Here is a 13,778-nt window from a genome sequence, read left to right as displayed (position 1 = left end):
ACGTTAAAATGTATAGATACTTACGTAATAGAAAATAAATATTGTGCAGGGTGTCAATAAGTTATATTTCATGAATGAAATACCATGACGTCACTTATACTTTTCCTCCCTAGGGAGGAAAAGTACAATTTTGCTCCCTAAAGTCAGGTCCGGAAAAGTATAATTTTGGTAGAGGTAGGTGGAAAAATAATTTTCTTTAATCATCGTTTATTGTAAAATCGTTCGGGAGTGAATTCGACTAATAAAATAACTACCGGTTCAAGACGGGAGTGAACTCAAACGTGCCCAGCTCATGTAACGCAATGACAGTCTGTTTCGATCTTAATATCTCTCACAAATATGACAGTTCATTACTAATATATGTATCTACATTTGTGACAGATGTCGGTAATAAACTCGTACTCACGAGTAATGTAATGGACGTTATTATCTGTTCTCTGTTCAAAAATAGTGAATAATGAGCATGTTGTTAAATGGTCGTTGAGATAACAAATTACTTATACCTTATATATATTCTTTTATTCTTTAAACTTAAATAATACATTTTTCTTTCATGTGGAGTATTGAATTTTGGTTTTACAAAGAAGCAGGAATTCTTAACACCTTTCTAAAACAAAAAAAAATAAATAATATATGAATTAATGGAAACAGTAATTAATAGCAATGTACGTTTCTATAGCTGAACAGTGCAATTCTCAGATATTTTGTTTCCGTTACTTATTATTGATATATGTTTAATATTAATTAAAATTCCAAAATAAACTCAATGCATCCATGTAAACGCTCAGGGCCGTGCCGTGCTATGATGCGGCGAGACAGTCGCATCAGGCGGCATTACAAGAGGGGTGGCATAATCAGTAATGTTGTCAGAAACTATAGAAAAAAAAAATGAAAAGTTACAGACAATATGGCTATTGTTCGTCTGCTATAACTTTTCCCATGCGTCACGATTCAGTTTTAAACAAATTAAGTCAAAACATAAAGTGAAACGTACGCCGATGTGTGTGGTATATTATAGTATTCGCGGTGTGCAAGTACTTGAAAAGGATACGCGAAACGATCGTGCGCGAATAGCGGAGAAAAATTGCAACTTTCTTAAATAATTCATATTGTCATTTGAAATTGTCTAATTGACGTACATTTCATACCTATTGTCATTTAAGAAGAAAAATTATGTATTGCTCCACAATATTGATATGATATGCAATTATTATATAAAGGTAAATTTAATTAATTGTATTTTGCTTGCAGTACTGCGTTTTAATAACTAATTTTATTTACTAGATACAATTATTTACGTTTTAATAACATAACCTAAATCTTATTTTTTCTTCTTATTATTTTTTTGGAATATGGACTTGACAATTATCCAGTAACCAGGACGATATGATTGGCCAATACAATTAAAAGTGCGAATAAAATGCAGAGCGTAGAAACCAGGTGTCGCTTTTCCGAACTTGCACGGTCCCAATACAGTATACAAAATATATAATACACATCGACGTTCGTTTTACTTTACGTTTTGACTTAATTTGTTTGAAAATGAATCATGACGCATGGGAAAAGTTATAGCGGACGAACAATAACGACCAAATCAAAATTTAATGAAATTGCAGAAAATTTTGATATAAGTTCCGAATTTCCAGCTTAAAATGGAATTCGAGCCAGAAGAAAAAAGCGTTTATTTGACTACGAAAAATCTGTGGACGAGCTCTTAACAGATGAAGCTAAATTTAAAATAAATTTGTTCATCTATATTTTAGACGTTGCCGTTAATTATTCTACGATTGATCGATTTTCGATTCTAGAAACTCGTAATAAAAATTTTAAATTTTTATACGATATTCTTAAATTGAAGGAAATAGATGATGAAACACTAGAAAAATATTGTATGAATCTTCATTCAATACTTTCAATAGAGAAAGAAAAAAATCTAATTATACAAATGATATTCTAGAATCTAGAAGAATTTCAATACTTTCAATAGATAAAGAAAAAAATCTAATTATACAAATGATATTCTAGAATCTAGAAGAATTGCGTGATATATTTCAAATGATACCATACTCCATGAAACCTTTAGAGGTTTTGTTGAACTATTTGTGAGAAAATGACTTAATTTCTTTATACCTAAATAAACTATAAATATAAAGTAAACTAAGAAATGTATTAACACTCCCTGTCTGGGTAGCTAGAGGGGAAAGAAGTTTTTCAAAATTAAAATATATTTTCGAAGGTCCATAAGACAAACAAAACTAAAAAATTTAGCACTTATTTCAATAGAGTTCTCACTAGCTACTACACCGAACTATCCCCACTAGACTACACTATTCTGATTGACGAGTTTGCCAAAATTAAAGTCAGAAGGGTAAAATTATCATTTTTAAATGCGTTCACTTTTTTCGAATCCTGAAAAAACTAATAAATATTTTTGAAAAATTTAAACGTAGATTGAAAGGTTGCATTATTACCGAGGTCCCAAAGTTCCTTAGATTAAACGAAAGGTTTCTTTCGAATAAGATATTTGAAATTAAAAATTACACTCAATTTTCTCTTTTTTTTCAGCGTGTAACTTATTCAAATACAAATTATAGACATTTTCAGGGACTTTCGGCCCTCGGTAATAATGTGATCTTTTATTTTGCATTTAAATTTTTCAAAAATACTAATTATTTTTCTCAGGATTCGAAAAAAAAATGAATGCATTTAAAAAGCATTGCAAGCAAATTTTGCGCCTACCTACTTAATGTAGTGTTAATACATATTTCAATTTAAAGTATGTATGTTTTTAAAATAAGAGTTTTCGTTAACTTTGTGTAGTTTCTTTCAATAAAAATAAAATTTAAGTTTCCATAATATTTAAAGAGCGGCATTTCGAAGACTTGCATCATATTGAAAAAATGTACCGCACGGCTCTGTGAACGCTATTGAGAGGCTATTCTGGAAATTTCAAATTTCTAACTAGTCGGGAAGTATGTTTAAAATCGATTACAAGGATTTTTACGGGATACAATACGGATTTTTACAAGGATAAAATAACAAAGTTACAAAGACACAGACAAAGAACAGGCGAAGTATATAAAAACGTAGTAAAAAAAGTATTCTCTGACACTAGATACCTTTCCTTACCTAATATTATCCTCAATACCAATTTGCTGTTGGACCGTATTATTTAAAACCTGCAATAATTCCTGTTCTCTATTTGTCCAAACAACTTCGCAAACGAAATAAAGTTTAGCCCAACACGACACATCATGCCATTGTACTTCAGATCCTTCTAAGTGTAGACCAATACATTCTTCCGATCCTCCATTTGGTTGGGTTTTATGCCAGTTCAAATAGGTCAGTGTTTTGCCACTTGTTAGAGAAACATACTTACCGTCAGGTATTCTTGTGAAAGAAGTCAACATATAATCTGCAGAACCAGCTAAACCATATAAAAATTATTTTTAACAATTTTTTATCCAATAATGGCCCGTTTCACTAACGACAAATAGTAGTTTATTCTATGAATAAAGTTATTCGACTAATAAACTGACATTTTTCCATTTTACTAACGTCAAATAAGACTTATTTTATTTATTTATTAAATAAATATTTACTCTTCGAATAAATTGGCAAGTTAATATAGCTGTAAATATCTATGAGAAAGTATATAAATTCGTCAGATTAACTTTAAATTATTAAAATGATATTGAAATAAAATAAAAATATAAACATGTAATGAATTTTATTCGACAAATAATTATTCATTGATTTATTTGTTGTTGGTAAAACCGGACCTAAGACTTATAACTAACGGCCGGTTTCACCAACGAGAAATAGTATTTTACTAAACGAATAAAGTTATTTGACCAATAAACTGACACACCTACATTTCACTAACGTCAAATAACATTTTATTTATTTTAAAAATGAATAACCATTTTCAATTTCGTTGCAATACGAAACTACAGACAAATCATTATTCCACTTCAATCAGAGACTGCAGCAAGCTCCTCTACCGGTTTCGAAACTTATTAGTCTCTCATTAGGAGGCACATATGCTGCTCTCTCTGATCCAACTAGGACAAACGCCGGAGTGCAGTCACGAATTGCAACGAACGAAATGGCAGGGATACCCTAGCGGCAACTGCTATCAAAAAACTACGTTTTCAATCTAATAGCACATAAAACAACATCTAAAAATGTTATTCTACATCCTACCAGACTAAAAACAATGGGAACCTTATCTGGTAACACCTCCGAGGCTTCTACAATTTGCAAGCCATAACGGATGCTGAGACTAAGGAAGATGAGGGAATTTTACAATTTATAATTCATGTCTCATCTGCTCAGTGCGGTAAGTTCCAACGAGAATGGTTCCCTGCTTACTCCAATCGGAGTAAACATGTAAATCAAAAATGAATAACCATTTTTAATTTCGTTGCAATACGAAACTACAGCCAAATCATTATTCCAGTTCAATCAGAGAGTGCAGCAAGCACCTCTACCGGTTTTGAAACTTATTAGTCTCTCATCAGGAGGCACATATGCTGCTCTCTCTGACCCAACTAGGACAAACCCCGGCGTGCAGTCACGGATTGTAATGAACGAAATGGAAGGGATGCCCTAGCAGCACCTGCTATCAAAAAACTAAGTTTTCAATCTAATAACACATAAAACAACATCATAAAACAACAACAGATCGGACGTGAATTATAAATTGTAAAATTCCAGCATCTTCCTTAGTCTCGGGATCCGTTATGGTTTGCAAATTGTAGAAGCCTCGGAGGTGTTACCAGATAAGGTTCCCATTGTTTTCAGTCTGGTAGGATGTAAAATAACATTTTTGGATGTTGTTTTATGTGCTATTAGATTGAAAACTTAGTTTTCTGATAGCAGTTGCCGCTAGGGCATCCCTGCCATTTCGTTCGTTGCAATCCGTGACTGCACGCCGAGGTTTGCCCTAGTTGGGTCAGAATGAGCAGCATATGTGCCTCCTGATGAGAGACTAATAAGTTTCAAAACCGGTAGAGGTGCTTGCTGCACTCTCTGATTGAACTGGAATAATGATTTGGCTGTAGTTTCGTATTGCAACGAAATTGAAAATAGTTATTCATTTTTGATTTGCATGTTTACTCCGATAGGAGTACGAAGGGAACCATTCTCGTTGAAACTTACCGCGCCTTACCGGGACGTGAATTATAAATAGTAAAATTCCCTCATCTTCCTTAGTCTCAGCATCCGTTATGGCTTGCAAATTGTAGAAGGCTCGGAGGTGTTACCAGAGAAGGTTCCCATTGTTTTCAGTCTGGTACGATGTAGAATAACATTTTTGTATGTTGTTTTATGTGCTATTATATTGAAAACTTAGTTATTTTATTTATTTATAAAATAAGTATTTACTCTTCAAATAAATTGACAAGTTTGTTAATCTCTTAAATATATATACCTACCAAAGAAAATTCGTAATAGTCCAATCCAATCTGTGGGCGAAAAATAGCGTAGGCGTAATCCTGTCGATTATAGAATATAATTCAGAAATTTTTGAAACACATCAGGTGTTGTAAAGGACGATACTAGGAATAAATTCTACTAAAATGTAACCAAAGTTTTTGTGCAGTTTTTTTATTTATGACGTTTTTTCTTTGTTAAATTTGCAATTTTTGAAAAATGTTAAATTTTGCAAATTAGGATATCCATTTTAGACAAAAACTTTTAAATAGAAAGTTGTAGCAAATTAAAAACCTACAATTTGAGCTAGGGCAAGTTTAATTTCGTTAATTTGTTATTGCAATACAGCCTGCGAAATTCTAAAACGGTCATTTTTTGCAATTGCATTATTTATTGTAAAAATAACTTTTTTATTCTTTAAGGCTTTAGAATGAAGATCTTTTAATTCCAAACATAGAAACACAATTGCAAAGCCCGATTGGTAAACTTGTTACATAGTTAGATATTATAAATTGTTGATCCCGCGAGGTCAAATCTTGAAGGCTATAACTTTTTGAGTAAAATCGTAGAGAGTTAATCCTAGATCCACTCTCCTTCCAAAGACTTAATGTTTTCATATTCTGATGTAAATAAATGCATAAAACATTTTTTAACCCCTTATTTCGGGTGTGAAAATAAGGGGGCAAATTTCGTTATAAACATTTAGAACTGAAACGGTCCCTATATAGACTATAAGTTTCTAGTTTGAAGATTATTGTTGCTGAGGACGAAACGAAGAGTTAAAACAAAATAAAAATTTTCTACGACCAACTGAAGCCGAGATAATTGTTTTTGTTTTCTTAAATCGTAGCGACTTTATTTATAATAATTAAGAAATTATTTTACAGTCACTGGCCAAAGAAAGACTTATATTATCTTAAAATAAAAATTATTTTAAACGAAAATTATATTTAATTATTAAAAATGATTTTTAAAGTGTAGTGGAGATTTATTTGTTTATTTATTTATTTTATGTGATTTATTGTATCGGTTATCCTTAGCAACCTATGGTACATTGAATCACGGTTTTTGCTCCAAATTTTAAAGTACCGCGGTACCGCTTAGTTTGACATGAAAATTGGCACACACATAGATAGCATGTTAAAGAACAAAAATGATATTGAGCCTTTGTGTGCTTTTGCCCTGGGGGGGGGGGGCTTAAATCGTAGTGAATTTATTTATAACATTAAAAAATTATTTCACAGTCATTGACTAAAAAAATAATTAATATTAAGAATTATGTTGTCCATGTGGTGAAACCGCTCCCGCCTGAAAAAAATTCTGATTTGGTTTCTTTGTGGATTCCTATTCAAAAATGTCTCCTTTAAACAAATCTGAAGGGTGCCGGGCGGAATTTTTGGGCAGAAATTGTTTAAACATTTTTTTAAACAAATACAAAACATCACCTTTTTTACCCAACCTTTTTGGGTTTTTTGGGTCCTTCTAAACAGTAAACCAGAAAGGTATCTTGTGATTTTTCTCAAAATTTATAGTTTTCGAGTTACAGGCGATTAAAAATCTGAAAAATGAGAAAATACGCATTTTCAATGGTTAAAAACTCATATTTAAATTAGTATTTTTGAGGTTGCAAAGTACTTGAATTGTAGTTGAAACATTCATTTTCAAGATTATGAAGAGTTAAAAAACTCCCATTTTCCTCCTAAAAATATATCTTTTAGATTATTTGAGACATTCTAAATAAAATATGTTCTTTGATATTTTTTAAATAAGTTAATAGTTTTAAATTCATAAGCGTCGAAAAATGCGAAAATACGCATTTACGGATTTTAAATCGTTTATAGCTTTAAAAATATTAACTTTTGAGAAAAATGACAGGACACCTATATTATTTAGAATGTCCCAAAGGATCTAAAAAATTTATTTTTCGGTTGGAAAATTTTTCGTTTATGTCACATTTTCATTAATTATCTCATACACTCCTTAATTCCACCCTCTCCCCTCTCCCCTATTATTAACTACATCGTATGTCGGTTTGGTTTAGGGTAGCCTGCGGGGTCCTTGGGAGTTAGTCGCCTAAGTCTGAGCTTGTTTTATACATCCCTCCTAGATTATTGAGACATTTTTACACTTCTGTCACCGGTACTGTGATCTTCTCTTGAACTTACACATACTTCAACAACTACCAACTATTCAAATAAAATTGATAATGTGAAATCAACATAAAATTGCTTTTCCAAACCCCAGGTGTAAACACAAGATGGCTAATATCGTTTTCTCACAGTTTCGATTTAATGTGTAATGTGGTTTGCCTACCACCTTCTTTGCAAACATTCTAACTATATCATCAAGTTTATTTTCATTTTAATTGTTTATTTATCACAGTGGAGGGATTGTTGTCACTGTTCTCAATTTAACAAGCTTTACAATATATTTCACATAACTAACAGGGAAATTTTTAGCTTCCTGTTTATCTGTCATTTCTGACATGCCATCGTTCAGAATTTCCGCTGTCACTGCCACTTGCTACCTTATAGTCATGATGTGAACCAGTCAAATTCGAGCTCAATGGTACCTAGAGCATAAAACATTGGATATTTTAGACATCCATATTAATCCTTTTAGACATCCGTATCAATTGTAAAGGGTTTTTACCCACATATTTTTTATTTTGGTGGTTAGCATGTTTGATTCACGTGAGTATAACCTATAACTTTTTAAAATCGTAGTCAAAATTTTAAATATTTTGCATTATATTATCAGGATATACACATTTTAGGTAAACACTGATGATGATCGGTCATCCGATCGAAAACTAGTTCTGTGATGTAGCTATTTTTAGGGATTTTAACAAATATACCTTTTATAAAGGATTTTATCGTTTTTGAAAATAGGAGATTTTTGGAAATAGTGCGCGTCGCACCGGCAAAAAAATCGGATGGCACGCATAATTAACACTTAAATAACAACGGTGTAAATTGAAGTTAGACCTGATCAGTCTGCAGAATCTTGAAAATGAATGTTCAAACTACAATCTAAGTACTTAGCAACCTTAAAAATACTAATTTAAATATGAGTTTTTAAGCATTGAAAATTCGTATTTTCGCCTTTTTCAGATTTTAAATCGCCTATAACGCGAAAACTATAAATTTTTTGGAAAAATCACAAGATACCTTTCTTGTTTAGAATGACCCAAAAAACCTAAACAAATATTTTTCGGGTCAAAAAAGGTAATCTTTTGTATTTGTTTAAAAAATTTCTGCCCAAAAATTCTGCCCGGCACCTTTCAGATTTGTTTAAAGGAGACATTTTTGAATATTAATTCATAAAGAAACCGAATCAGAAATTTTTTCAGGCGGGAGCGGTCTCACCACATGGACTAATATTATCTTTAAATAAAAATTATTTTTTCTACAACCGTGTTAAAAATGCAATTTTTAGCACTCCATACGAGCGTTAAAAATGCTACTTTAAGGCACTAGTGCTTTAAAAATTTTATGGCACTGCAGTTTGTATTGACCGTATAGGCAAATTTGATGTAATGTCAAATAAATATAAAAATGGAATGTAAGTCAAGTTCAAGTAAAAGTTTTTGTAGATATTGTCCTGTAATTACGTTTGTAGAAAAAATATTGTATGATATGCGTGTTAAAAATTACATTTTTAAGGCACTCATGTGAATTGCAGACCTCGCTTCGCTCATTCTGCAAACTTTCACATGCGTGCCTTAAACGTGTACTTTTACCAGTTATATCATAAATAACTATTAAAAAAATTACATTATTACATTTAGTTATTAAAAATGATTTTTAAAGTAGAGTGTCGGTTGCCCTAAGCAACTTATAGTACATTTAATCACGGTATTTGCTCCAAATTTTAAAGAACCGCTTGGTTTGACATAAAAATTTGGTATACACATACATAACATGTCAACGAAGAAAAGTGATATTGGGTCGATGTGTGCTTTTGCCCTGGGGTGAGCTTCACCCCCTATGTGGTGAAACACAGAAATGTTTCACCCCTTATATGAAATGACAGAATGTGCATTTGCGGATGATGGGGATATTACAGCAGAAAACGAGAAGGACCTAAGAGAAAGCTTAATAGTATGGAATAAAGTATTAACAAAATAAGATACGAAATTGAACAAGAGTAAGCCAAAGACAAGGGTAATAGATAGAAATAGGAAAAAGATAAATATGCAAATAGATGGAGTAGAAACAGACCAAGTCAGTAAATATCAATACCTAGGTGTAAGATTTAAAAAAAAAACGGAAAATTATAGGATAACTATACAAACTATAGGATACAAAAAACAAATAGACTATATTATGAAATAAACAGTGGATTTGTAAATAGACGAGACAGATCAAGAACAACAAAAATGAGTGTATACAAAACTGTGTATAGACCTGTACTACTCACATATGGATGCGAATCGTGGATATTGTCAAAAAGGGATAAAAGTAAACTACAGGCAATAGAAATGAAATATCTAAGAAGAGTAATGGGACTGACAAGAAGGTATAGAGTTAAGAATATAAAAATAAGAGAACATTTAGAAATAGAACCATTAGAATCTTATATAGAAGAAATACAGCTGGGTTGGTGAGGACACCTTCAAAGAATTAGTGATAATATAACTGTTAAAGGAATCTGGGATAGTAGAAATACAGAAAGGAAAAACGTGGTAGACCAAGAAGACAGTGGAATGCAGTAATAATAGATATTTTGGAAAAGAGAGGAACAACATGGAACGATTCCAAAAAATTAACAGAGGATAGAAAGATATGGAAGAAATTTGCGAAGAACAAAAAAGAATGACAGAATCAGAACAGATCCCTACACCTCAGAGTAGAACGGATAAAAATTATATATATTCTGTTTAAAAGTTTTTCTCTAAAATGAATATCCTAAGCCATAAATTTAAAAATCTTTAAAAATTCCAAAAGTAACAAATGAAACACTCCATAAATAAAAAATCACACAAAATTTTTGGTTACATTTTAGTAGAATTTATTCCTGGCATCCTCCTTTACAACTGATAGGTTTAAAAATTTCCTGAATTATAACACGTTTTTTCACCTGCAGCCTGGGGTATAATTTTAATTTTAAATTATCAAAATTGTATTGATACACAATAAAAATATAATTGACTAATAAATTTTATTCGACGAATAATTATTCATTGATTTATTTGTTGTTGGTGAAACCGGTCCTAAGTAAATAGCTGTTTTATTGTAAGTCTTAAAAATTATTAATGTTTGTTTTTAAATCAAGAGGAGTGATTCAAATTTACCGCGCTGTAATGCTTGATTGTAATTGGTCCAACCGCAGGCAAGTTTACACCACTGTTATAAAATTTTGACACTAATTACATTTCTGAAATTTTGACATTCTTGACATTTCATAGGTTAATTAAGTTATATCGGCGATTTTTTGTCTTTTCTGTGTTATTTCTTTAATTTTTAGATTTTTAGTTTGCTTTTTATAAAAAGCAGTTGTTTTTAGAACTCTTTAGCGAGGTATTAACATAATATAATATTTATGGATTATCGTTGAGGACCGACATGATCAACCAAAAAAGAAGATGTATTTGTTGATTTTTCTAGTAACTTTCTTGGATGTGAATCTGACTTTTTAGTTTACTCCTCTTGGTTAAGAAATAAACATTAGTTTAATCAACATCCATTTTCCCGTGGACTTTTAAGAATTAAGGTCGATTTCATTGATTATTTTATTAATAGAGATTTTGACCTTACTAACAAGAATAATAAGAAACTTACAAGAATAATAAATACAGCGATAATTTTTGAGAATTTCCCGTCGCCAAGTATTTTACGTCAGATGCCGTTCGTTGCATTGCAAAAATACATTCAAGACAATAAGTGTTTTACAACTTGACACAACAAGAAACAGATTTAGCAAATACTCAGGCTAAGGTATCAATAAAATATTAGTTAAAATGATTTAAAAAGACAGTTTTATTTATGAAATAATCTTACCGAATTCCTCTCGAGCTCGATTTATCGATTTGTTTTGCCCTCGTGACACTTTGACATAAAACTGTCAAAGTGTCACTCGGGATACAAATCGACAATTTTAGAGCTCTCGTTTAATTACCACTGAAAATTTGAATTTAGGTAGTATTTATAACCTTTGTCAAAATCTACCTTACGCCGAAGCGGGATTTTTGTAAGTAAATTTTTTTTTATAAAACTGTTTTGCGAAGTTGATACTTTCCAAGTCACTAGCGATTGAAACTATGCATTTTTCATTGAAACAACTCACGTTTTATTATAGCTAATAAAAAAAACAAAGAGATTCGCGTCAGAAAGACCTATATAAACCGAATAACTACTATTTTATTGCTCTTTAAAGAATAATTATTTTTGAAAAATCTCGAAATGAAGAACCTTCAATCTCAAATAACTCGAATGTGGTGTAATTTTTGGGAAAACTTATCAGACATATCTTAAATTTCATTAAAAAAGCTCCGATAGAAGCGCTGATAAAAGTTTGAGCTCTGATAAAAGTTTTATATAACTGACTGACTTATGACGAAAATAAAGTCGCTCCCTGATTGTTTTAATGTAACAATTAAACGCTCGTCATTACAAACCTAATAGAAATGAATAACTTACCACTTGGAATTAACTTCTTTAGGTATAATGAATACGATTCATATGATTTGACTGGTTTGGAATGTTTGGTTTAGAAATAATAGTTGATTAAATCGAAAATGACATTTTTATAATTAAAAAAAGGGCATTTTTCTTAAATAAATCTAAAAGTATTGAAAATGAAAGAATGTTTCAAATACTAACTGTAGTATTTTTTTACTGAAAATTTTGATTTGTTTTTGTTTTTGTATCATGAATAATTTTAGGTTTATTTAAAATAAATCACTTTTTTTTAATTATAAAAATGTCATTTTCCATTTAATCAACTATCTTTTTTAAACTAAGCATTCCAAACCGGTCAGATTATATAGAACGTATCAATTATACAGTGCTAGTCAAAAGTCCGTACCCCCCTCGTATCTTTTGAACGGTTATACTTATACTAGTGAAATTTGGAGGGAGGAAATAAACGGATGTAGGCTTCTTAACTAGTCATGACAGGTGACGTAATAGTGACAGATGACTTTACAGCTCCACTGTGACCGAAATTTTTAAATGGTACCTTATGGCAAGTGATACCTCGTTTGAAAGATATTCAAAATACCTATTCAGTAATACTAATTTTTTTGGATATAAATTAATTTTGATTTTGGTGAATAAGTGAAATAAATATAAAATTGTAGTTTCGCATTTAATTAATAAAAATTCAAATGTCCGCCTATGGTTTTCTTGTCAAAAAAGTTCACGTTTTTCAGTTCTCTAATAGTTTTTACGTCAACGGCAACCCTTTTGACAAGGAATCATAGGCGGAGGTTTGAATTTTTATTAATTAAATGCGAAACTACAATTTTATTATATTTCATTTAATCATCAAAATTAGCTTAAACTCAAACAAAATTAGCATGACTGAATAGGCATTTTCAATACCTTTCAAACGAGGTACCACTTGCCATAAGGTCCCATTTAAAATTATCTGTCATGGTGGCGCTGCAACGTCATATGTCACTATTACGTCACCTGTTATGACTAGTTAAGACGCCTGCATGCGTTTATTTCCTCCCTCCAAATTTCACTATTATAAGTATAACCGTTCAAAAGATACGAGGGGGGTACGGACTTTTGACTAGCACTGTAGGTCTGGATCCTGCGTATGAAAAACAAGTTGATTAAGAGCAAGCTGAAAATTTGTTAGTAGCTTAAGGGTGTCTAGTCGGATAAACTTTGATATATGGGAACACTGTAACAACGGCAGTTTTAATTGTGGAACAGGTTAAAAATTTGGAACGGTCAGACCACGAAAACGGCACATTTATTTTGTCTGACAGAACAGACCTAAACTCTCCGAACAGAGGTTAAACTCTCATGCAAAAATCAGAGTGCTATTTATCACCTGTCATAATTCCTTTCATTTGACATATTCTACATGTTCCACTCATTAAAACGCCTATTTAGTGATAAATAGCAGTCTGATTTTTGCATGAGAGTTTAATCTCTGTTCGGAGAGTTTAAGTCTGTTCTGTCGGACAAAATACATGTGCCTTTTTCGTGGTCTGACCGTTCCAAATTTTTAACCTGTTCCACAATTAAAACTTCCCCTGTTCCAGTGTTCCCATATTTCAAAGTTTGTACGACTAGACACCCTTAAGCTATTAACAATTTTTCAGCTTGCCATTAATCAACTTTTTTTTCATACGCGGGATCCAGACCTATTATACCTAAATA

The 13,778-nt window shown here is 31.4% G+C and overlaps 1 protein-coding gene across 1 annotated transcript in view; it reads right to left on the bottom strand.

The window, feature by feature from the left end:
- Positions 1–497: 497 nt before the first annotated feature.
- LOC114331393 (perlucin-like) overlaps positions 498–13,778 on the bottom strand; it is a 70,907-nt gene continuing 57,626 nt past the window's right edge. The window contains exons 4-5 of the mRNA XM_050655967.1: positions 3,130–3,427; positions 498–607 (exon numbers count right to left, since the gene is read on the bottom strand). Coding sequence (XP_050511924.1) covers positions 577–607; positions 3,130–3,427 — 329 coding nt within the window. The 3' untranslated portion in view covers positions 498–576. The remainder of the gene's footprint in view (positions 608–3,129; positions 3,428–13,778) is intronic.

Source organism: Diabrotica virgifera, chromosome 7 (genome assembly GCF_917563875.1).
Source record: "Diabrotica virgifera virgifera chromosome 7, PGI_DIABVI_V3a".
NCBI lineage: Eukaryota > Metazoa > Arthropoda > Insecta > Coleoptera > Chrysomelidae > Diabrotica > Diabrotica virgifera.
Note: the sequence above shows the minus strand (reverse complement) of the source record. Positions and strands in the feature narration are given on the sequence as shown.